General features: G+C 39.7%; 1 protein-coding gene across 1 annotated transcript in view; it reads right to left on the reverse strand.

Moving 5' to 3' along the window:
* MBOAT2 (membrane bound O-acyltransferase domain containing 2) overlaps positions 1-27,114 on the reverse strand; it is a 100,622-nt gene that overhangs the window by 51,812 nt on the left and 21,696 nt on the right. The window contains exon 3 of the mRNA XM_056343756.1: positions 26,415-26,492. Coding sequence (XP_056199731.1) covers positions 26,415-26,492 — 78 coding nt within the window. The remainder of the gene's footprint in view (positions 1-26,414; positions 26,493-27,114) is intronic.

The raw sequence follows: 27,114 nt of genomic DNA on the forward strand, positions 1-27,114 counted from the left end.
ATACCTATTTGTAACATTATTTCCTGCTATGAACATATAGAAGCAGATCACTATTACTACGGCGGCAAAGGTCCCGCTGCACACTGGACAGCTGACCGTAACACCGCTCACCAGCCAGCACTGACAGGCAGAACCATCAGGAGAACGGAACACCAGCAACCTGGAAGACCCATCACAGACTCATCGTATGGTTACAAACAGGCGACTTAAACCAAGATCCACAAATGCAAGTGCTCCTACTTACACAGTTGTTCTTTAGGCTTTCAAATTCCCACTGTATAAAGCCACAGAACCTTAATGTTTAGGAGCTAAATTTACAGAGCTATTTCAGTCCCTCTGACTGCCACACCTGTAAAACACAGACAGTTACCTAGTTCACAAGAGCATTCTATAAGTGCGTGCTTTAAAGATTACGATTCACTGAACTGCTTTATGGTCACTGTTATAGGAACACCTAAATACTAAACTTTTCTACTCTCCAAAACAAATTTTTTTAGAAAGCGTCCAACATATGCATAAATTGTGTTCAAGCTAATTAAAATCCCTAATTTTCAGACAGAAGAGAACTTTAAATTTAATTCTAAGCATGTTACACTCTATAGTGTAACGCTTTGCGCTGGTTGTGTTTGGAATAGTTAATTTTCATCATAGTAGCTAGTATAGGGCTATGTTTTGGATTTGTGCTGAAAACAGTGTTGTTAACACAGGGATGTATTCATTACTGCTGAGCAGCCCTTGCACAGAGCCAAGGACTTGGCTGCTCCTCACACCACCCACCAGCAAGTAAGCTGGGGGCACACAAGGAGCTGGGAGGAGACACAGCTGGGACAGCTGATCCCACTGACCAACGGGATATTCCATACCGTATGATATCATGCTCAGCATATAAAGCTGGGGGAAGAAGAAAGGTAGTGGGGAGGGACAGGATAGGGCACAGTCGAAGTGATGGCATTTGTTTCCCCAAATAACCACTACACATGATGGAGCCCGGCTTTCCTGGTGATGGCTGAACACCTGCCTGCTGATGGGAAGTGATGAATCAATTCATTCCTTGTTTTGCTTTGCTTGCATGTGCGGCTTTTGCTTGACCTCTTGAAAACTCTTTATCTCAACCCTTGAGTTTTCTCACTTTTACCCTTCCGATTCTCTCCCCCGTCCCACTGTGGGGTGAGAAAGCAAGCAGCTGTGTGGGGCTTCGTTGCTGGCTGGGGTTAAACCATGACACCCTTCAAGCCTAAAAATAGCATGACTGCCACTCAGCCAGTTCAGCATACATCCAGAAGCCTCTACACTGCACTTGCCAGGAACGTCAAGACTTTGAAAAATCACATGTATTATAACAGTCAAGACAAACTAATCTGTAACACAAGCATCAGTGCACACACACTGATTATTCTGTGATGCCTGGCAGTGTCACTGCAGTTAAGCTTTATTCTGTGTTTTCATTATAAACCAAATTTGAAGAAAAATTTCGATTAAATGTGCATGTTCTGTTCTACATGCCTTAAAAAAACCAAAACAGTTTAACATGTTTGGGGTTCATGACACTTATTAGCAACTCAAGAATGTGAGTATAAGTGGACTGTATCTTTTTAGCAAGCAGAATTTTACACCGTTTTGGCCACTGAAATCCATAGGTATCTATATAGTCACAGATCGGAGTAATGGGAACTCCACCATGAGGGGTTTGAATCTGCTGTATTCCATTTGTGTGAAACAAAACATATTGTGCTTATATGCCTAATTTTTGCCTTAGTTATTTAATTATCAATTACGTTTCCAAAATGTGACCAGATCTCATTTCTTGATCTGAAGACCACCAGGTAACACTCCAGCCAGGGCTAAATCGAAATTGCTATTCAATACTCAGAGTCCTAGCTCTGCAACCGTTTATAATGTTCTTGTTCTACTAGTGATCACTCTCCTTCTACCTTTAGTTGTTGGAATAGTTGAGAAAGCAATTCTGTAAAGACAGTCTTAGACTGAAAACATACTGTTCAGGCCTTTCTGTAACTGAGAATAGAAAGTTTAAATGGGATTCATTTGAAGAAAACATCAAGATGGTACACTTTTCAAACTTCCGCTAGGTGTTAGAGACAAATATTTTTTGCTGTAACACTGTTTCACATAGTCTTACACCAGCACACACATTTAAAGTAGAGAAAGGTAAGAGGAAGAAAAGTAGTAACAGTCTTGTGAGAAGAGCAGAGAATTAAAACCAAGCAAACAGACTGCAAGACTTATATTTTGCTTTGGTGAGTTCAGCTGAATGCCAGAACCTTGTCATACTTCATCTTTGTAGATACAAAGATAACAAGAAGTTTAGAGTGAAAAGGGATGGGAGAAAAGAATCAACAAAAGTCATCAAGCAGTACCAACTGTAAATGACACCTACAAGAGGGAGCTTCAGTCTTGTCACAATTCGTAGTCAATTAATTACTTAATAGCTAAAGACAATAGTCTTAAAATTTTCAGTTGCTGGTTTATTGAAGTATTTTCAGTCTATATGAAGGCTCCACCATGCCTTCCTAAAGGCTCTATACGAAGGCTCTACCGCGTGGATCAGATATTTCTATTATAACTGAAAGCAGCACATAGGTTAGCCTTCAGCTACTAGTAAATTAAAACGAGTGACACAGCCAAAAAATAAACAGCATTCCCTCAAGTTATTTGTACCTTTGCCAGAGAAGGCGCTTTTAGGAGATCATAAACATATTAGCACACCTTTAGACTAAACTCATTATTGCCACTAGATACAGACGTACTACACCTCTCCAATGACTTAATTTCTCAAGTTACTTCAACAGCAAAGCAATAAAGCCTCTGAATGCAACAACGCAAAAAAAAGTAAGAATGTATGTCTCATTAAATCTGTGACTGCAAGAATACAGGGACAAAGATTTTAATCCAAAGGAGTATTTATTTATCACTGCCCACGTCATACTGGACTGCTGCAAAAACCATGAGACCAGCTGTGCAAGGAAGAGGGAAGCCTCAGACTATCAGAACTGCTGTTAAGAAGCCCACAGCTTGGCATTTTGTTTTGTTAGCCTAAGGTATGTTTTATGGAGTGGTAATAAAATACATTACCTGTGGTCAATTTTAATTCAATGCGGACGATGATGCGTAGGGTAGGTTTTTGTTCTCAAGGTCCACTTTGACCTTTTATAGATCTACTCCTAACTGATGAGCAGCTTGAAGGAGAACAGCATACAATGGTGATGGTTATTCAGGCCCAACAGGATAAAGTCCTGAGTAACCTCATCTGACCCCACTGCTCATCCAGCTTTGAGTCGGAGGCTGGATCAGAGACCTCTTGAGGTCCCTTCCACGTGCAACCTCTCATTCTATGAGTTTATTCAATTTACATAACTGTTATTTTAATGGTTTATTTAAACATTAAATAATTAAACATAATCTTCTAAGATAAAATGGGGTAAAGAAAATAAGCAACTTTTTCTACTGAAGTTTGCCATTGAACAGTAACATAGCTGCATTCCAAGTATAAAATAGTACTGTCTAACAGCTTTTTGTCCTAAAACAAGTTAGTTATCCTCAAATAATCAAAAATCTTCCTAGCACTTGTGAGAGAGGAGAGTTGCACGAGAAGAGTACCACAGGATGCCAGGTGAAACAGACCTAACTGAAAGGGCTTAGAGTACAGCGATCAATGCTGGAGCGCAACTGAGATGCTGCACCATGGGATAAACCAACAACAAGGATTCTTTTGAACATAGTTTACCAGTCACTACAGTTTGCTGTGAGAAGAAAACGTTTAAAAAGTCTCCACCTGTGCATGCCCCAAACTACTTTGTGAAAGACAGACAGGAGTTATGCAAATCACCCAGAGTTAGCCACAGATTTAAAATTATGCTTCTGCATGCCCCCAACACACATGCATTACTAGAAGAAGAACTTAAAGCTTAAATTTGAAACAGAGGAATCTGAGAGCAAGTAGGGCAGACAGAACAAAAAGCACATCCCTCCCTCTGTTCATTGTGTCCTTGGCAGACAGGCCTATACTTCCAGCCAGTTCTACTATTTTCTGCACAGTGGCAGATTCTGCTCAATTACCCCAGTCCTTCAGAAGCTCTTCCTGTCCCCTCCAATGCCTGGCCGCCTGCTTCTGGCCCCTCACCGAAGCCTCACAGCCAATAACGAGTCACAGGCATCCACAGCTCCCTCCACAACTCCCCTTTTGCAACACACTTCAGCAATTTCTCAGTGCCTTAATCCCTAAGCAAGTTCTCACAGGAAGATGGAATTTCCCCCTCCATACAAGAGATCCACTTACCCTTGTCTTAAAAGAAACGAGTCACGATGCATTTTGTCCACTGCAATTTATTTTGGTACTTCTTAGACAATTTTTCTTTTAGATAAAGGATCAAATCAATGACTCACTTAACTCAGTATCCTTGTCAGGAGCAGATAAATCAGCAGCAGTTGCAAGAAAGACATAGCACAGTAGCTCAGACTAGAAAATACATAGTTAGAAGACAAACATTACTTTCATAGTGAAAGAGGTCCCTCAGGAGACATTAAAAAGGCAAAAAACAGGCAGGATAAGAAATAATGCCAGGAATATAGCTCAAAACCATTCAGACCAGAATCAATAAAAGTGATTAGGAGAATCAACTTTTACTGGAAAACCTTTTCTGAGTCTTGAAATCTGCAAAAATATCCAATCGATTTTGAAATACATTTAATTAAACAAGTTATTGGTTTAACCACGGAAAATACTACATCTGTGCTATACCAGAAGCTAGGTAAGATGATTTTCTAAATCTCCCTTTAAAAGCTTGACTCATGAAGGTTTTATCTTAATTCCTTATAGCTACAAACCATTTTAGATATTCATGTCTAGCATTTATAAACCTTCCAGAATCCTTTCTCTCTAGTAAGGATATTAAAGCCTTTCTTGGCATTTTCCTACCATCTTGGCTCCAGGAACATCCTATACATTTAAAATCACATTCCCACTATGAACTGAGATGGAAGCAAACCCTTGTGCCTTTTGGAAGTGGAATTTTAAACGCAATCTGCTTTTACATTCTTCATGAGACACGAGTCAACAAGCTGACTTTCCTATCCTGCTTATATACATCTCTAGTCACAGCCCAAACTAGATATATCATTAAAAGTAGGTACTTGCTTAGGGCAACAGATTGCCAGGAATAAAAACGCTTATTTTTAGAAATGGCTATCCTTATTGGACAGAACAGTCATAACTCCTGCTTCTTTTATTTTCTGAGCAGCAATAGGACCATCAAATCCAAATTTCCATTCCAGGTCCCTTCCCAGTTTTCTCCCTACTGTCCTACAACAGAAGTGCCATCTTGCCTATGCAGCCCAACAGCTTTAGGCAAGTTCTGATCTTACGTCCCTTCTAGTTAACTTCCTTTTCAAGATAACCAACCCAAATGTTCTCCATTTCTCATCTGAGTTTTCCATGTCTCTTAGGTTTTTTTTACTAGCCTTCTCCAAATCCTCATTAACTGTCCAGTACTCCATGCTAAATAAAGTCCTTGACACTGGGCTCTGTATGACACCACATCCCCTTATCCATGTAAGGGCACTTCTTCCCTGTTATTCTCCACTTCACATACCTTGCTTTATGAAGATTCTCCTAGAGGTTGTCCATGATATACAGATGCAATTCCTAATTTCAGGCCAACTATATTGGACAGTTAAACCACCTCAACTCAAGTACGTACTGTTTCCTTTCTCAGTGTAAAACTAAGCTTGTCATTTTTTGTCCATTTATGGTCTTATATTACTTCTGAAATTTCTCAAAGTCTTCCTTTGTCTAAAGAAAACACTATTACCTGCAATTGTTTGCTGAATTAGGCAGTGTTGACAGCAGGCAGAGGGAGGCGACTCACCTCCTCTACCTCTGTACTGGCAAGTCCACACCTGGAGTGCATCCAGTTCTGGGCTCCTCAGCACAAGGTAGACATGGACATACTGGAGTGAGTCCAACAAAGGGCCACAAGGAGCATGAAGAGGCTGGAGTATCTCTCCTATGAGGAAAGGCAGAGAGAGCTGGGGCTGTTCAGCCTGGAGGGGAGAAGGCTCAGGGGGGTCTCGTCAATGTATATAAATACCTGGAGGGAGGGAGCCAGGCTCTCAGTGGTGCCCAGTGACTGGACCAGGGGCAGTGGGCACAAACTGAACGCAGAAGGTGCTGCCTGAACAGCAGGAAACACTCTTTAACTTCAGAGTCACTGAACACTGGGACAGGTTGCCCAGAGAGGTTGTGGAGTTTCTGTCCTTGCAGATACTCAAAGGCCACCTGTACATGGACCTGGGCAAAATGCTCCAGGTGGCCCTGCTTGAGCAGGGGTTTTGGAACAGATTACCTCCAGAGGTCCCTTCCAACCTCAAGCATTTTGTGGTTCTGATTTTTTTTAATGTCTTTTCCAGATCATTAATACCAATTCTCAGTTGCAGAGTTGCTAAACATTTACACAGAAAAAGTCTATTTCTATTAGCTTCCTATTAGCAGATGATACTTAATAGACAGCAGCCCCTTCCATCTCACAAACACTTAATGCTTAAAGACAATTCACAAGAAGCTGCTTTTGATCTATCTTTCCTTCTAACAGTCAAATACATTCAAAAACATGCAAATCAAACAGCCTCTAATTCATAAAGGCATTATTGCCACTTCCAGAAAACAAATTCAAAGATAAAATTCTGAGACAACGTGGAAAGGTTGATATGATATTAAGTTAAATGCAGCTTAACTAGTCATATTTAATAATTATCCACTGAGAAAAAATTATCATGGCTAAGATTTCCTTGAAACTGGAAAAACGCTACGTTGCCTTAGAACCTTATCTTTAAAGTAGAAAGGGGAATTTAGGAAATCTTAGGCCTGTAAACTTGGTATCAAATACTATAAAGGGTTTTGTTGTTTGTTTGGGGTTTTTTTTGGTGGTGTGTTTTTTTTTCTTGGGGGTGGTGGTGGTGAGGTGTTTAGACCCACTATGTATTTATAATCACCTAGAAGGTGAACAGTCCAACACAAAACTGAGTCAAAGGCTTGTCCAGAACAAGTACTACCAAAATAGCCCGTTTCTAGTGGCATGGTTAGAGGAATGCAACTAACCAACGTAGCCTGCCCTATGAACCACACCATGCACACACAAAGCCTAGTTACTGCTATGATCAAAACTACCCTATTAGCACAGCCAGTGTGAGGTACAGGTATGCATGCTACTCTGTCCTAATCCTAATATTTGAGTTGCTGGAGAACACTTGCCAATATCCACATTGTACAAAAAGTTATTGATGAAACACCATCGAATTATAAGGATGTATCAGATATAGTTCTACTGACTCAAACATATCAAAACAGGAAACACGTATTTTGGTAGCAGCAAGTGCACTAATTAAATCTGCAGGTGGACATTAAATTATAAAAATTGCAAACACTTAGTCTACCAGAAAACCAAGTTACCTTGGGGAAAAAAAATAATAACGGAGAAAGGCTTAAAAGCATCAGATGGAGTTGAATTAAATTGTGCAAAACAATTCTGGCTGTAAATAATCAACCATACAAATCTGTAATGGAAACCAATTATTAGGTAGCATTAAAACAGAAAAGGATCTGTGGAAAGTCACAGGATTGAAAAGCAGACAAAATAACCTTTTTACTCTGCTTACTCTAAGGTACAAATACCTCAACCCATTTCAAAAAGGCCATCTCCAAATGACATAGAACAACTGGAAGAAGTCCAAAAGCAGTTATGCAAAAATGGAAAGAGGCCTTGAAAATATAATCTGAGGAGAGATTTTAATAGACTTGTTCAGGTTTACTGGACTGAAAGAAGACAACACAAACAGAAGACTGCTACAAATGGCCAGGGGATACACTTCCCTACATAAATGAAGGGGCTCAACTACCGAAGATTTAGGCTAAATGTAGGTTAATTTCTACAAGAATCTAACCACAAGCATAGTTAAGCACCTATACAGATTGCCTAACAAGACTGGAAACTTTGTGCATTTTAGATTTTTTTATTATTATTATTCTAAAAGACCTCAGACTGCCTTTGATTAGAGGTCCAGATAAAATCTCAAATCCCTTTCAACCTTCTTTTCCAGAATTCTACTGCTGGGTTATGTTTCCGAAATAAATATTTTTTAGAAATGAGAAAAGGAATCTGCCTAAAAAATTGTGCAGTATGTAGATGAAGAGACATCTGTATTTTAAGTATTTATAATATAGAGTCTGTTAAGACCTCAGATGCAATAGCAAAGAAAAACAGCTATGGGAGCCAGCCAGGATTGCTGATGACCTGGCAAGACAAACTCCAGGATAGGAATTAAAGAGGCACACCCACAGGAGGTTTTTTGTGTCGTAACATTTTAGTACTACTCAGATTTCTTTTAAATGTTTCCAGCCTTGTCAAACCAAGGTTATATTTCCTGCAAAGATTTCACATTTTGCATGATATAGTCATTAACCTGCTTTTGAACACATATTCCACATGCTAAACATTATTTAATCAAGGAGTTCAGCTACGCTGTGAGGGTAGGCAGTCTTCAACTCTCTTATCTCCTGATTAATGCAAACAAATATTTTCCATTGAGAATGTGGCTTTAGCACCAGTAATTTCAGAAACATTTGTTTGGCAAGGGGGAGTTAACCCACAATTTTTTCTATCTTCTAATTTACAGATTGTTCAAATACTTTGTGTATCAGATTTCTTTGCAATAAGCCACAAAACACATCATTAAATGCAAAAGTAAAATGGAGGCAACATAGAAAATACAATTGTGCTGAAGTTCACACACACACTTCTCTTCCTTCTACATGTATCTCTCATTTACTCTACATAATTTTCTCCTGGAAAAGCCAGATGTAACATTTCTTATTAATACCTTTGGGAAAGCAGGGACTGCAAAAAAGAGGACACGATCTCTGAAGAAATTCAGAAATAGGATTTCTATGCTTAGAATAAAGGGTTCTTTAATGTCCAAAAAAAGGGGAGAAAATACTAAGCAAGACGCAGATCTAGTAACAGACCTATGGTATTTGAAACAGCACCAGCCCAAATGAGTATATAAACTTTGTGGTCAAAGCAACACAGACAGCAATCCTCCATGATGTGAGTTATTCCTAAAACTTTCATTTAAAAAAACCCCAAATACACATATTTCCTCAGGAACAGATGTAAATAAGTTCTGGATTAAAAACCGGGAAGTTATATTCCATCAAAAGCTTTGCTCCTCTTCCTTGAGCAGTGATCTTGGACTCTGCAACAAAACTGCACCCACACATTGATTCTCACAATACATGCCCTGATCAGCACAACAGAAAGCAGGCAGAGAAGCATGGAGAAACATGAAGGCTTCTTCCTTTAAAAAGTTTCTTCCAGGAGTGTTTATCTTTTGACCTAAGCCTTACATTTTTCTCCTTTTCTGCAACTGGGAGAAGACACCGTAGGAAAAAACCTAATGCTGGTTCTGGTCTACTTCTGGTTACTCCTGCTGGTCTCATCATAGCCTACCTAGTCTGCCAAAGGGTATAAAAACCAAAACCAAAATAATACACTTAAATACAAAAGCTTTCCTTGTTTTTAAGAAAAAACAACAACAACCAGCCAACACTAAATTGAAAGTACTTGTAATATTCTTCAGCTCAGAAAAGGCTTTCAATTTCCAAGTGACATCTGAATAGTGACAAGTTATCAAAAATCAATCTTTTTCGAAAAGTCTAAGCTCATCTAAAAGGAAGGTTTATACTTGCTTCGTTTAAATGGTAACCTCCAGATTAGCTGGTCAGTAAACATTCTGCACCCTGCATTGTAGACAGCTTTGTGTCCCAGTGGAATACCTGGGAATAGGACAGCCAGATGTCTGAAATCATTTCTAGGTCACCAAGGAAGTCCAAAAATGCTCTCTTACTATCTAGAAATGTTTCCTATTGATTTGGTGCTCTATTTATGCAATCTTTGCAAATCACATTTCATTTTATTTATCTAGTTCAAGCAGCAGAGACATCTGAAGCTTCATGAATGATATAATACCTTTCATTACTGCCGCCAAATAATCTCCAAAATAGCCTATGACATTTAAAGGGTAAAGCTGTTAGGCTCCTTTTAGAAATTAAGTCACACCCTCCCCAAGGTTTAGCTGGAAAGCATGATGCAAATATTTTTTAAGAAAAAAAAAACAACAAAGCCACAAACTATATTTGTAGAAAAAAAAAGTAACAGCTACCAAAGTTCATATATAAACTAATTAAGCCAGACAACCTGCTCCCAACTCACTTTTTGTGTTGTACTTCCCTCTTCTTAGCTTTTGCTGTGCGGAACGATGTCAGCCTATAAAGCAACAGTAAACATCCAAGGACTTGTGGGGGTTTGTTTTTTTTTGTTGTTGTTTAGTTTGGGATTTTTTTGGTTGGATTTTTGGAGGGGTGGGTTTTGGTTTTTTGCCTGGAGGTTTTTTTTAGGTTTTGTGGGTTTTTTTCCTTATAACTAAAACACCCTAGAACGGAAGATGGACCTCAAAATGATCTTTTAAAAGAACCCTAAAGGAAATGAGATTCTGGTACATGCTGTGATAGCATCATGTATTCGGGAGAGCAGCTAATCCCTTCAAAAAGAAGAACAAGAGCATTAAAATCATTTGGAAGTAGTTGGCTCTCTAACTTATACAGTCCAACACTTACTACCACAAAAGCTTGGAAAAGACATGCAACAGCATTCCTGCCTGAAGCTGAAAGGGCCTTCCTCTGCCCAAACATAGGTCAGAGGTTGACCTACAGAACATGTTCGTAACAGACACAGATACAGAAAAACATGACAACAAGGATGTAACAGTCAGATAAATATCAAGAGTTCAAATTCAAGAAAATCTAACATGCCACTCAAACTGGAGACCGTGGAAAGGCATGGTAGTTGACACACAAAAGGTCAAGGCACCATACAGGGTTCTACAGAAAGACAGGAGTGGCAGGCAGTAGGTGGAAAGAAAAAAGGAGTTGCATCAGTTCACAGGAATGCAACCATTAGCAGGTTCTCAGAATGGAAATTGATGGTCCAGCTAGTGAAAGGGAACATGTGTGTAGAAGAGGATGGTTAAATCCAGCCTGCAGGACAAAGCAAGTCTGCAAGAGATAGGTGAAGGTTTTGAAAGCACCACAAACTTAGGACAGTCAGTACTCTCTTCTCCACTCAGCATCCAGTTTTCATCACATGCAAAGGAAATTATCTCGAAGAAGGTCAAATTTGTGCCCAAGCTGATTGAACTAGTTGGCTCATTTCAAATGCACAATCATAGCATTAGCTTCCTTTTGCTAAGAAACTGAAGGGGAAAAAAAAAAAAAAGAAGAAAAAAATCCCACCAAACCAACCACACAAAGACCATTACGCACTTCCATTTTTAAGAAAAAAAAAAAAAGGGAACCAGAATGGGCTTTAACTGTGGAGGAATAATTAATCCCATTATTACTAAAACAAGGACTTGATCTTTGGAAATCTGCAAGTGTCTTAAGGTATCACTTTAGAATTAAAAAGTTAAAAAGCAAAATCAAACATACAATAAAAGAAACCACTAGGGCCCTCTGATACAGCAAACAGGTAAACAAATACTGTGGCTAGAAAGATTTGAACAAAATTAAGTTGGGATTGTTTTGAAGCTGGTAGACTAGTATCTTACCAGTTTTTCTTAAGGGAAAACACTCCAGTGTTTGTTTTCCAGACAAAAAGATCTTTCTACTTGGTTAACAGCCCACTCCAGACATTCTCCAGCAGTGTCCTTACCACAAAGATAACTAATGGTATCCTGGGCTGCATTAGGCAAAGTATTGCCAGCAGGTTGAGGAGGGTGACTCACATCCCCTTTACTCAGCACTGGTGAGGCCACACCTGGATTGCTGGGTACTGGAAGACCCAGCACTGGACAAGAGAGACACGGGCATACTGGAGAGAGACCAACAAAGGGCCACTAAGATAAGGGACTAGAGCACCCTTCTCATGGGAAAGGCTGAGAAAGCTGGGACAGTTCAGCCCGGAGAATACAAAGGCCCAGAGGCATCTCATAAATGGATAAAATGCCTGAAGGGAGGGTGCAAAGAGGATGGAGCCAGGCTCTCTGCAGTGGTGCCCAGTGACAGGTCCAGAGGCAACGGGCACAAACTAAACCACAGGAGGTGCTGTCCAAACAGCAAGAAACTTTTACTGTAAGAAAGACCAAGCACTGGCACAGATTCCCCAAGGATGTTATAGTCTCTCCCTCCTCAGAGATATTCGAAAGCCATCTGGACATGGTCCTGGACAACTGGCTCCAGGTGGCCCTGCCTGAGCAGGAGGGTGACTTCCAGAAGTTCCGTCCAACCTCAGCCATGCTCTGCTTCTGCAAAGACTTTTCAGCCTACTGCAATTAATAAATCAGATTTCAGGTAAATATCAGGAAACCAGAACTTGCTCCTGTACAAATCAAACCTAGAACCCCAAGGCCAAAACTTTGCCATTAGAAAATAAGATGCTGACAAAGCAGGCAAAGCAACCAGTTGCTGCAGGGGAAGGCTCACTGCTGAGCCTTTAATGAGAACTGTCTGGTTTATGTTGGGGCTACCATCCATTTTCTCTCTGCCGCCTCAGATCTCTTGGCATCTAAAGCATCCAGCAACCAGCATCCGTCTGGCACAAGTCCCACTCCGGAATCCATCAGGCTCTCTAAGAGATGTGGTACTCTGAACTCCTCTGGCAAACCTAACCAACATTTACATTTGCAAAAGATTCCCTTTAACAGAGAATCCTTAACTGACCACACTGATAGTTCAAGGATTGCCTGCTCAAGTTAGCCAATGACAATGCCTGATTACTCAAAGATAAGAGACCAACAGGTCAGAACAGCAATAAATACACAAAGTCCATAATTCAAGTACTAATTATTCCGTTTGGGTTGTTTGGTCTCCTCTTTCCCATCCCATCTGCACTCAACCGCTGAATGAACCACAAGAACCTGTTCATCACTACCTACTACAATTCTTAAGCACACCTGCACACAGGGACACATGGCAAGAATTCTCACTGTCAAAGAGAGCAAAGGAAAGTGACCTATACAGGTCTGTGAGGTATCTGCTCAGTAACTTGATCAAATGCCATTTCAAACATATGTCATCACTGTTAATGTCTTGTGACATGGAAATGAGGCAGTGTATCCAGAACAAACCAGTGGGTCTGCCACAATGTTCCCGTCCATTTGCAAATGGTAAAGGAGAAAAAGAACTATTAAGACACAGAAACTATCTGCTGATTGCTCCCTTATTTTCTCATAGTAAGAATGAAAGTAAGGAAAGAAAATCCAATGTGCTTATGAAACACTGTAGAAATACACTATGGATAATCAGATAATGGTTTCATTTCACAATGAACACAAGTACACAGCAGGTCATGACCATTCTGATAAAAGACACTTTAAACAACTGGCTCCCAGTGCTGATCTGAAGAATAAGTTTCCAAGAAATATCTTAAATAATAGATGTTCCTTTATCAGTTAACACCTATAGCAGAGGATTCAAAAGATTAAGAATTATTTCTTCATTGATTCTGCTCACAAACACAAGAAGGTGATGTTTCCGAGGAATGGATGTATCGGCCAACACTGGCATTATTTCTACCACTGCCCATTTTACCAATTTTAGAAAGCATCACTCGCTTCATAACCCAATGCATTATTTTTAGCTGCTAAGATATATGGAGTTTACTACTTCCAGCAAAAGGATCTCTTCCACCACAAGAATTGGACAGAGACTGCATCTGATTATTGTGTGTGTTTCAGATGATTTATGTTGCACTTTGTATCTCAAACCTCCTTCATAACAGCATGGCATTAAGAGCAGAAATCAGGTCATAGTCTTGAGGTATGTGCACTTCTACACACTTGCTTGAAATCTTTGAAAAATACACCAAGGAGTTGTATGAATAGGAAAGCATAGCTGGCACAACCAACTACCTGCTTCTAGGTGCCTTAGGCTCCTTTATTTAGACGCTTCTAGTGTTTATACAGATTGTGTCACACACACTAATTGCTCAAACATTAACTGTGGAAAAATGCCAGAGAAACTAACCAGCTTCCAAAGCCACATACTTTATATCAAACCAACATCAGAATAAAGCTTTACTTTAACCCACTTTTCAGAAGTCACCTATGAACCAAGTTTTGCTTTCACACCCTTTTGAAAGGTTTCAAAAACCATAGCTATTTCAGTTTAGAGATATCCTACCCAGATGTTACTTCACACATTTATATAAAACACAGCAAAATCTGTTATTCTGCTCTCCAGCACCTAGGAATGACGAAGATGCCATTGGCTTCTGACTGCAGCTCCAATAGCAGCTCGGTAGCAAGGCCCTCCCATTGTTCTGGAAAGCTCCCTCAGGCCCAGTAATATAGCATACTGCATCATGTTCATACAGACCTATTCTAATAAATATATAAAAATAATATATAAAGTGGTAAGAAATTACCGCACGGACATTTCTTAAGAAATTGCTATCACACTGCTTACATAAATTTCTGAAGGAAACCTTCCAGTGAAACTAGTGCTGTCAGACAACTGAAAAACAATGTCCTCAAGACCACAGTCCTACATGAATGGCCTCTGCCTGCAGAAGGATGTGCCTACAGCATTTACTGGTCAGCTTTCCAGAGCACCATGGTCATGCAGAGCAAGAGCCAGATGAGCCTGGACTGTTTCATTACAATTTGAGACAGTGAATACTGCTGATCAAATGAGACCTACATCCATCTTGTAGCAAAAAAAAAAAAAAAAAAAAAAAAAAAGACACAAGGGTGACACCACAGAATACATTAAACATGGTATCACAAACGCATACCATGGTGGGGGAAGCAGAAGAGGAACACCTAATGAGCTAAAAAGCCTAAGACTTCCTAAGGAGTTTCCAGGATACGGGATTAAAACATCACAGACACTCCTAGAAAGGGCAGAATACCAAGAAAAAGGAAGCCAGCTACATGACCATTGCCTAAAATTGTGCATTACTTGTATGTATTGTGCATTCCCACGTGATATGATCTATTAATAAAACAGATTATTTACTCCTGAAGTAACCATACGCTGAAATACCCAGAGCCTCCTTTTGCAAGCCTACCAACTTCACAGTTCCTGTTGTGCCTGTAATTAGTAATGACTCTGCAATCTGCTTAGCACTCTGCTATACTAAGTGGGTTTTATTTCATCCACTTGAAGATGAATGCCACGCTACATTGTCCAAGGTACTTGCATCTTCTTACCAGACTGAAACATTCTGCAAACCTGCTTCAGTACCATATAGCTAAAATTTATCAGAAAACAGAACACCAACAGCTCCACTATGACTTAGGTCAGATTTAAGATCAGAATCAGGGAGTCATTTACAATCTTTTTTTATGTACCCACTTCTCTTTCAACAGAATTAGGTGTAATTTTTAAACAACAAAGTTTGAAATTTCACTGTCATAGAACAGTAAGCTTCCTAGCTAAACACTATGCCAATCAATACACAACAAAATAGGACTTCTTGCACGTAGCCCTCTTAAAACTTCCAGGCAATTCCTCCATACTGAAGAGAGTATATAGGTAAATGCCTTACATACCTTCTCATGGCATAGAAGAGAAGAATGGATTTCTTGTTTGAATACTGGAAACGCATTTGTCTTGAAACGCAATTGAAAAGTTAATTGCAAGTAAAACCAAACTCCAAGTATCAAATACACCCTCTGACATTTCTTTATTACTCAGCCTGGCTTCCACCTGTTTCTACTGACTTAAAGACACAGGAGTTATGTACTTTCTCTTGGCACAGTCTTTGCTTTGTGTGTTTTGTTACCCTCCTTTTATTATTGATACTATGTTATAAAAAACAATAGGAAGACAGACTACTACTACTACTTGTTACTTGGTCTCAATTGCAGTTGTTTTATTTCACTTGAAATTGAAGTGAGCCTAATAGATTTAAGTTAACAATGCTACTTCTGTGCAATTTCCTTGAAATTTGACAATACTGTGCAATTGTTGGGTGGGGGGAAAATAAAGAATGAAAAACGTTTTTGTAGGAAGTCCAGATCAGATCAGAAAACTAAGCTGTATGAAGTCACCTCAAAAATTTTAAGCTATAATAGACATTGAAGCAAGACACCAAAAGGAAATGGCTAGCATGCTTACAACAGCTGGAACTATCCAGGATCATGTTCGTATTAAGGAAGACTTGGATTTCATAGAGCAACCCACTCGAGTTGATCCTACTTTGAACAGCAGGGCCTGGACTTGGAAATGCTTCCCTCAGCTATTCTATGATTCTGTGATCTCATCTTTGACTTCCAGTAAAGGCATTTGATCTACAAAAACAATCAGCTTTAAAAGCTGTATGAAACTTATTTACATGTTTAATTGAGACACTGGATTTTAACATGAAAAAGTTTGTACTTTTTTAGTATCAAAGCTTCTTACTTGCATCTGTCTTCCTCTAAAGGAAACAAAATACAGGTTTTTTGTGTTTTGTTGTGCATTGCTAACAAGGGTCATCATCTTTTACATCTGCAAACATCTTTTAGCTCCAGCCCAGACACTCTGCACACCACCACTTGCAGTTCTGCAGGCAAAACCGACTTGCGTAATTTACAGCCAACAGTTCCATTAAGGACAATGAAATGACTGTTTGCTGAGCTTGTTGTAATTACTCAAATGAAATTTGTCTTTAATACAAGATATTTTACCAAAGAATAAAAAACTATGCAGAAGCATGCACTTAGAGAAGAAGGTTGACTATAATACACAAAATCCTTGCATCTAACCTCTCCATCACAAACACCACTGGTTCAATTCAGTCAATGCCACACAACCAGAATTTTTAATCAACTCTTATTAGTGGCAGTCTTTACCAGGAGCTGAAGAACACAGCTTTCACTGAACTCTTCTAGGTACAATTTATTCTGCCACTTCATTTTGCAGGGAGCCTGATTTATTTGACATCAATAGTTTGCTGAGGTAATAAACCATGCAGCAATGATACCATGACTCAGAGCTCATTTGCTAGCAGTCAAGTTGCTTGGCAGCATGACAGGCAGAGTAATGTGCCTTGAAGAAGCACCTATATAGATGCTACAACCTTCAGATTACCAAATAGAGCCCAGAAAACATGACTACTCTCACTATCAATTTTCTTTTGCTTGATTGACTGTGCTCAGCTTCACTTTCAGCATAAATATTAAAAAAAATTGAGACCTATGCAAGCCAAAAAGCAATAGCTACTCAGTCCCAACAGATTTCTAACACACCCAGCCATTTTACACCACTGCCTCCTTTCAAGAACATGTTCTCCTCTACAGAAACCAGTACACAGTGTAAAAAAACTACCTATAAATTTAAAGTTTAGGGAAGTAAGAGAACCCTCTTTCAGGTAAACATCAATACTCAATAATGTATAGCTACTCCTTTAAGTAGAAGTCCAGAAATTTTTTCACCTCAGTTTTCTCAAGTGTGATGATAAAAGGTTTTCTATGCCAACAATATTGTTAAAATTACTGATAAGAACTCTGTTCTTTCAATAACATCAGCAACCAAGCCAAAAATAAAACTGAAAATTAAAAAAAAAAAAAAAGGCGGGGGGGGAAGAGAGATAGGATTTAAAAAAAAAAGTCTGATTCAGACTCTTCTCCCGGAAATAAAATGTTGCATTGTCAGCATATGCCCCCTTTGTACCAAAGCAACTGAAATGGCTACAACACTTCAAAAATGCCTTATTTTGTACTGTTGTTTATTATCTTATTAACCTTCACAAAGCTGCAGTCACTATATGATTTCTGTCCTTCCCTCTTTCTCCCTACACATACGTACATATATATACACACACATATATATATGGGACACACACCAAAGATTCAAAGATTAAACAAATGTAAACCTTCAAAAATAAGGCAAAACTGACAGGCACTAAAAGTAAGAAAATTCTAGTTCTTTTCACTCCATTTCTGTAATTACAAAAGATATGATCAATAAAGGCCTTTCCATTCAAACATTCCAATCTTAAGAAGGATAATGTATCAAGTTATTTTTCAACTTACACTTCTATTGTGTTAAGTAATGCATTGAGTTCTACCCAAGCACAGACAGCAGTTAGCTACCAAAGCAGAAGAACTTTTAATACCTATTTAAAACAAATACTTTCAAAAGAAATTCATAAGGATTACTAGGAAATTCCTTCACAGCTGTTTACTTCAACAGGTGCTCACTTTTCAGGTCATCGAAGACAGCCATCCATTTGTTATTGCTAACCATCCATGGCTATTTTTGTAATGGTCAAATCTTCAGCATACAGAGAATCACTGCCTGGTGCAAGCCTGTTTCCATTCACACTTCTCAGAATACAAAAGAAAAGTCTGATCTTTAAGTAAGCATAAAAAAAATAATCAAACATATAACATATGCAGCCAGACCATACACTTTGTTATTAAAAAGTAGAACAAAAAAAAAAAAACAACCACTAACCATTTCAACAAGAGAGGTGAAGCATTCTTCTGCAGAAAGTCGTAACAGTATTTCTGGTAACAAAAAAGTTTCCATGTAAAGGAAAACAGCAATCTTGCTTTCAGCACTATTAACTGACTTTTCTGTAATGCTTTGTCTGCTGAAATAGAAGTTCTCTGCATTTTCATATCCAATATGAATAATTTACTGTCTTGTAGTTCCTTGACAAGACCCCAATAAGGACCTTAACAGTACTTAGCTTCAGTTCCCCAAATCACTGCCATGGCTCTTCACATAAGACTCACTATTTTAAAATCATTCTTTAACCCTGGCTAACAGAATGAGACAACATTCTGCAATCTCACTGATACATTTGGACATAATAAAGAAAACAACCCAGATGATCTTTTTTATATAGTGAAGATTTGCATTAGCTATTTTAACTACACCAACACTCACGCTAAAACAGATACGTATGATGACCATCTGACCCTTCATAGAATCACTGAGGTTTGAAACGACAGTTGAGATCATCAAGTCCAACCATCAACCCAGGACTGTCAAGCCCACCACTAAACCATGTCCCTAAGCACCGCATCTACACATGCATTTTTTTTTTAAACACCTCCACAGATGGTGATTCCACCACCTCCATGGGAAGCCTATTCCAAAGCTTGACCACCCATTTGGTGAAGAAATTTTTCCTCATATCCGATCTAAACCTCCCCTGCCACAACTTGAGGCCTTTTCCCCTTGTCCTGTCCCTTGTCACTTGGGAGAAGTGACCGACCCCCACCTGCCCACAGCCTCCTTTCAGGCAGCTGTAGAGAGCGATAAGGTCCCCCCTGAGCCTCCTCCTCTCCAGGCTAAACACCCCAGCCCCTCAGCCACTCCTCATCAGACTTGTGCTCCAGACCCTTCCCCAGCCCCGCTGCCCGTCTCTGGACACGCTCCAGCCCCTCCAAGTCCCCCTTGCAGTGAGGGGCCCAAAGCTGAACACAGGATTCCAGGTGCGGCCTCACCGGTGCCCAGTACAGGGGGACGGTCACTGCCCTGGTCCTGCTGGCCACACTGTGTCTGACACAAGCCAGGGTGCTGCTGGCCCTCCTGGCCACCCGGGCACACCGCTGGCTCACGTTCAGCCGGCCATCAACCAGCACCCCCAGGCCCTTTCCCACCAGGCACTTTCCAGCCGCTCTGCCCCAGCCTGTAGCGCTGCCTGGGGTTGTTGTGACCCAAGGGCAGGACCCGGCACTGAGCCTTGTTGAACCTCATACAACTGGCCTTGGCCCATCGGTCCCAGCTGTCCAGACCCACACCCCCCCCCCCCCCCCCCCCCCCCCCCGCAGAGCCTTCCTGCCCTCAAGCAGTCCAACACTCCCACCCAACGTGGTGTTGTCTGCAAACTTACTGAGGGTGCACTCAATCCCCTTGTCCAGATCATCAATAAAGACACTAAACAGGACTGGCCCCAACACTGAGCCCTGGGGAACAGCACTTGTGACCGGCCACCAGCTGGATGTAACTCCATCCACCACCACTCCTTGGGCCCAGCCACCCAGCCAGCTTGTAACCCAGTGCAGAGCACACCCGTCCAAGCCGTGAGCAGCCAGTTTCTGCAGGAGACGGTGCCAAAGTCCAGAGAGACAACATCCACAGTCTTTCCCTCATCCAATAAATGGGTCATCTTGTTGTACAAGGAGATTGGGATTGTCAAGCAGGACTGGGCTTTCATAAACGCACCCTGGCTGGGCCTGATCCCCCGGTTATCCTGCACATGCCACGTGATGGCACTGGGGATGATCTGCTCCATAACCTTCCCTGGCACCGAGGTCAGCCTGACAGGCCTGTAAGCTCCCCAGATCCACCTTCCTGCCCTTCTTGTAGAAGGGCATCACACAGCTAACCTCCAGTCTTCTGGGACCTCTCCAGCTTGCCAGGACTGTTGATGGATGATGGACAGTGGCTTGGCCACCAGCTCCCTCAGTACCCTTGGGTGGATCCCATCCAGCCCCATAGACCTCTGCTTGTCCTTTCTTAGAAGGAACTCAAGAAGCGCAATCCCTTTACTTTGGAAAAAGACTTATCACTTCAAAATGGAAAACTGATTCTTTTTAGTTGATAAGTATTGCAATATGCCCCTAAATACAGCCATTCATTAGCTTTCATGTTTACTTCTAATAGGGAAGGATAAGATTTCTAGGCATGCTGTAAAAATTATACTGTTTATTAATACATATTTGATTCTAATCTATTTAAAAAGTGTTTTACTTGCTTTTTAATAAACTTTTTTATTATAAAATCAACAGGGTTGGGGTTTTTTTTGCATTTATTACAGATCTGGTAAGACAACAAAAACTGCTTGCAGTGACATCACAGGTTTTTTTTCAGATATGTTATTTAAGGCTTCAGAATAAGCAGATCTCATTTTCCTCCATCTTGCATTTACGCTTGGCTGACTGGTAAGAACATATTTTTCAGCTCTCAATTGGTTTCTTAATTTCAAATAAGTTTATCTTATTTGCACTAACTGTAGAAACAGAAATACAGAAAAATTGTGTTTGCATATGCAGAACATATGCTGTTTACAGCTACCAATACTTGAAAACCTGAATCCAAGTATTCTCAGTGCTATGCCCACTGTCCTTTGGCAGCTACCTATGTACCAGACATTTTTATTCACGTTACATAAATAAATTACAAATTTGTAACTGAGAGGTTATAGCAGATAGCTTACACTTGCCTGGATGGCCTCATGCCTTCAAAGATCCATAATTATATTGGCTGGCTTCCAGTCCTAGATTTACTAAAAAAAAAATGTTACTAGGAATTGATAGCATTTTTCTGTCAAACCCTTAACAATTGTTAGATATTGTTACTTTGGTCTGTTGATTTAATAATGACTCATTTTAGAAGCTGCATCAGATCCTCTTTTGCAGGTAAAAATATCTTCATCCAGATCATGCATGTTCTTCATAGACTAAGACACCTGTGATCATATTAAAAGCAGACAGCAATAAAAAAAAGCCACAAACCAAAATAACAAGCTTACATTTACCTTGATCAAGGGCCTTTGGAAAAGACAAGTTTAAAAAAACCAGCCTAACTCATTTCAAAAAATAATTTCTGCTTATGAATGTTCTCAATTCTGAAGATACACAGATGCATATGAAAACCTGCCAGTAACTCACAGGATAAATAAGAATAGTGTGCTTAATCCATTTAGTATTTCACTGAAATGGTAACTTTTTAAAAATATCTAACTTAGATTGCTGTGAAAATTAAATTGTAAGCTAACTGGCAGTCAAACCTATCTATCAACAAGTCATGACATTCATCATTATTAACCCCCTGACTGACAAATTAGGTGCCTCAGTTGACATCCTGAGTGAATTAGTTCACTCCGATGAACAAAACCTTACTTGTCTCTTAAGTCAAGATTTCTAAAATCAAGCCATCAAGTCTCCTCCACCCCTCATTTACCAAATCTACTGCTTGTCAAACCCACAGCAAGGAATGAAGGAGAAAACGGGGGCAAGGCATTGCTCTGTCGATGCACCGGCTAGGAGGGTGAAGGGAACTTAATGAGGACTGACATTCCCAAATCTTAAGGAAATGGATGCACCAGGAAGCACTTCCACAGGGACCAGACCATTTACAACCGAAGTTTGTTTACTCAAGTATCTCTTTACATTACGTTCAAACAGCTCACATACATAAGCATAGGTACAGTACAAAGAATTGTACGTGCATCAAAACAAAAACAGAACCACAAAATGCTTGAGGTTGGAAGGGACCTCTGGAGGTAATCTGTTCCAAAACCCCTGCTCAAGCAGGGCCACCTGGAGCATTTTGCCCAGGTCCATGTACAGGTGGCCTTTGAGTATCTGCAAGGACAAACTCCACAACCTCTCTGGGCAACCTGTCCCAGTGTTCAGTGACTCTGAAGTTAAAGAGTGTTTCCTGCTGTTCAGGCAGCACCTTCTGCGTTCAGTTTGTGCCCACTGCCCCTGGTCCAGTCACTGGGCACCACTGAGAGCCTGGCTCCCTCCCTCCAGGTATTTATATACATTGACGAGACCCCCCTGAGCCTTCTCCCCTCCAGGCTGAACAGCCCCAGCTCTCTCTGCCTTTCCTCATAGGAGAGATGCTCCAGTCTCCTCCTCTTCTTTGTGGTGCTTGTGGCACACACACATCAGCTCATCATGTATTAACTGCTATTAGTTATCTCAGGTCTCTGGGTCCTCCATTAATTTACTTTTTGCAACTTAAATAAGGCCAAAAACATTTAAGTTATTTTTTTTCTGTTCTAAAGCCCGAAATAAGTTCCTTAAGCCTTAGCAGTTCAGCTCTAGACTTCTGGAACCACAGAAGTATCATCCTGCAACTTTAAGCATAACACAGAAGATACCAGACAGGAATAGTATGTCTATCTCTTCATATTACACTAGCACATTTAAGAAATTTAAGTAAACAGTTTAACAGGAATGACTTAAAATAAACAGATTTATTTTCTACACTGACACAGCTGGGACTTCTATATTGTCAGTGAAGTCACTGAGAAACTACTGTCTTCAGTGAGCCCTCGCTTCCTGTGAGTCTTACAGTTAACATTCCTTTCCCAACAGGCCGAGGGACATGATTTACCAAGAGTGAAATGAACAATCAAGTCAAAAGAGGAGGAGTTACCTAGAAACCTTAAAACCTTGTCATCAAATCGCCTGTGCAAGTACTCCTTCCATAGTTTTTAGCTAGCAGAGGCCAAATGCTTCAAGGAAAAATCTTGTGGCGTTTTGGGTTTTGTCTTTTAAGAAGAGTAGCAATTTCGCAACTATAGAAGAAACATAAGAATTTCTAAGGAAAAAATAAATATTAGCACCACATCAGTTATGAAATACAAATTTATTGGAATTGAGAACTTAATTATGAAACTGAAAAATGTGTTTAAACAACTGAGCCATGAAAGCACCAAATGAATATTAAGATAGCTTATTAAAATAAAAGATGAGAGCTTTTGAACCATTCAGGAGAGCTAGTGTTATTACGCCATCTTCCCCTTACAGTACCATCATTTAAGTAAGACTGAAGTACAAAAATAATCAATTTTAGTTAAATCCAAGTCTCAGGTAACTCATTTTCTGCTAACTAACTTTATTCTAAAAGTTGCTAAAATATAAAACTAAAGTATCCTTCCTTTTTAATACGGTCAGTCCATCCCTACCACCCCCACCCCCCACCCCAGGTTTTACTTTTTCCTTTTTCTCCCCTCATTTTTCTGTTGTTCAGGTAAAGCTTTCATCTTTAACATACCAGGTATTTTCAAGACCAAACTGGAAGCAATAGTTGTACAAGGTTCAGTTCCCGCAGGAAAATCACAAAGGTAGGAACCTTGTAAAGTAGAGCCTTTCAAGATCCAGTGGAAATACATTAATAAAGTAAAAGAGGTTTAGAAGAGTATCAGACTTGAAAGTCTGCCTTGGAAAATGTAGTTTATCAAAAATCTCTCCTTGGTTCAGATGGTAAGGAAAGCTAGTATACCCAACGCATAGCAGCTAAATTGATAGGCAGCCTAAGAACTTCAGTTGTTTGTCTTTTGTTTAAACAATTTTTAGAGAGGATACAGAGACAGTGGAACTATATTAGGGGGTACGGGAAGCAAGAAGAAGAGGGATAATGGTTTTCGCAATCCATACACTCATGAAATCTGCAAGACAGCAGAGTAGGGAGAAGAGAGAAACTTACTTCAGTGAACGCATTTAGATCATGGACAACAATACTTGGTACAATACAGAAGTGCTTTTCCAATACCAAAGTCACTTGAATGCATATTGGCATCACTTATAGGTATTTGATGTTCTATAGTCTCCAAGTTTATGAACAATTCAGGTGATTTCTAGCAAGGACTGCCAGCCAATGGGTCCCTCTACTACAAAATAAATCACAAAATTGGCTGTGCAAATACTCTGACTAGCTGTATATATACAACACACCAGTAGAACATTGACAGGGCCCTACTCCAACCCTGAGGCCTGGTGGTACCAGCAGCACCTTACTATATAGCACTTAACCTTGAACCTCCCCCAAGCTCCATGAGACACGTTTATAGCCCGAAGACAAACCTTTAGGTGGGGAGGGGAGTCATTTACATTAGTTTCTGTTCAGACTGCCAAACAGAAAGCTGCAAATAGCATTTCCATAGCAGAAAATTAAGAGCACATGGCACATTCCTTCAGTAAAAGGTACAGGCATACAGGGACACCAAGAGGCATCGCATCCCTTCTAGGATACCGTGGCAATGGAGGGAACAAACCTTGTATAATCTTGCCTGTATCGCCTATTAGAAATGGTTCCTGGAGTTTCCCATACAGCATCCGAACATTGTTCACAACTTGAAGAAACAAATTACTCCATTTGTAACGTTTTTTTGCCTCCATTCAAAGAGCTTTCTAGTTTTATCCAATGGTATGTTAACTCATACTGTGATAGAGCAACATAAGCCCAGTAATCAAATCTAGATTTTACCCTCCCAACTCTGCAGTAACTAAGAGGAACAGTAAGAATACGTACACAGTTGCGTATAGCACAGGAAACATTTCAGCAGATCAGGCCATGCAGTTAAATGAGCTGGTATGCAATTGGGAGGATCAGGAACCAGTAAGTTCCCTTGTTTCAATGCTGGAATGTTAAATACACACATGCCTACCTGCCTCTCACTATTAGGGAAGTAAACCACTGCTAGATTTCCCTCTTATGAGAAACCTATGTAATTTGTTATAATCAAGACCCAAGTATTCCTGGCTGGTACCTCCCTTTGCAGCATTTCACAGCAGTAATGATTGCTTTTAAACTATTAAGCTACATAAGTTATAACTTACATCGTTACATGTCTAAAAGAGAAATTGGTATGAACAAGTTGCTTTAAAACAACTTCTAATCAAATAAACCATTAGAATATAAACCAGCCATCCAACCAAATGAAGTTCTCTCACATCTGTGTAGTTTAAATACATCAGGCGTTGTAGAAAATCCTGAAAATAAGACCCTAATATGGGATATTTCAAAGGACAATAAAACTATATTCAGTAACAGAGTACAAAGACGCAGAATGTTCTAACAGGCAGGATCATGAACTAAGGCCACCCTGCCTTTGCATTTTCTATGTAAAGCAATTTTCCTTTTTGGCTCTTTTACCAGCATCTTTCCTGACAGCCTCACATGCCTCAGGAAGCTATTCAAGCAAGGATTTGCTATTTTACTAAATATTTATGCAGGAACTACACAGTGGGAACCTAATTTCGTTCTCTAGACTAGTGGAATAGTAAAACATACACATACAGTAATAAAATAAATGTCTTTCCTGTTTTTAAGAATGATTGAAAAAGAGAAACAAGTGCCATTCTATATGGATTCAGATACTGCTAATGTAATCATACATCCAAGCAAACCCAAAATAATGTCCTATGTATGTAATTTTATGATAGCATTCTTAACTTCAGACAGCATTCACACAGCACACACATGCACACACCACCACAAATCTCACACAAATTTTGTTCCCTTCAGACATCTTCCTTCTAATAGCACTGGTTGTTGTCAAATTACATTTGTTTAGTTAACTCATTTGTGAGACACCTAGAATTATTTGTGATTAGGTAATGATGAAAAAATCAGAATGCTGAGAACACAAAAGAAGTCTCAGTGGGATACTACCAATTGTAACAAGCCTCAGATGTTCCAAAAAGCTGGCAAAAATACCCAAATAAGCAATTTTCTCTCCTGGAAATAAAACCATGGTTAGCAGAATTCAAATACTAAAATATTATGATACAACCAGAAGTATGGCATATGCGCACAGTTACAAAAAAAATCTGAACAGTAGCATTCTTGTAAAAGCAAAAAAAAATACAATTTTTGAATGGAAACTTACTTGTGCATATTTTCCACTCCTATAATGATCATGATATAGTAGGAAATTCCACTTTGTATAACAAAATGTAAGGCATACCTAGGAAAAAAATAATAGTAAACCCTCACAGAATTTTCATTAATGAAATAAGCTGCATGCATTTATTTATTTAATGTGAAATTAAAGCGGTTCAAATTTTAACTCCATCGCTGCTTCAAAAAAAACCTTTTTGTTCTATTTAGATTTTCTGCAGCCCTCCGTTTTGTTGAATTTCCCCCTTTAGCATAGCACAGGCAGCAGCGATGACCAAAACCTACAAACATACCTAGAATTTTCCAGCTCATACAGTAAAAGCTGAAAATCCTTAAAATACAAAGAATGTGTTTCATATTACTTCTACTTGACATTATTTCATGTGTAAATAACATCAATGTTTAGTGGTTCAATTTCCATACTCATCTTTTTACATGCTTGCAACAATAGGTATCTCAGATAAGGCCAACAGTATTTTGTATCAACAGTATCAGTATATGGGATGATTTCCCAGTCAACAGAAATGGTAACTCTGTCCAGTCAGTCTCTTTGCCCCGGGTCATCAATAACTGATAAAAGGGATGGTAATGATGATGGTCTCAAAAACACAGATAAAAAAACCCCTACACACCAACAACCCACAGATTTATTTCACAAAGGTGCTCTAGCCTCTTCTCCTTATTTGTTT

This window comes from Falco biarmicus, chromosome 6 (assembly GCF_023638135.1).
Source record: "Falco biarmicus isolate bFalBia1 chromosome 6, bFalBia1.pri, whole genome shotgun sequence".
Taxonomy (NCBI): domain Eukaryota; kingdom Metazoa; phylum Chordata; class Aves; order Falconiformes; family Falconidae; genus Falco; species Falco biarmicus.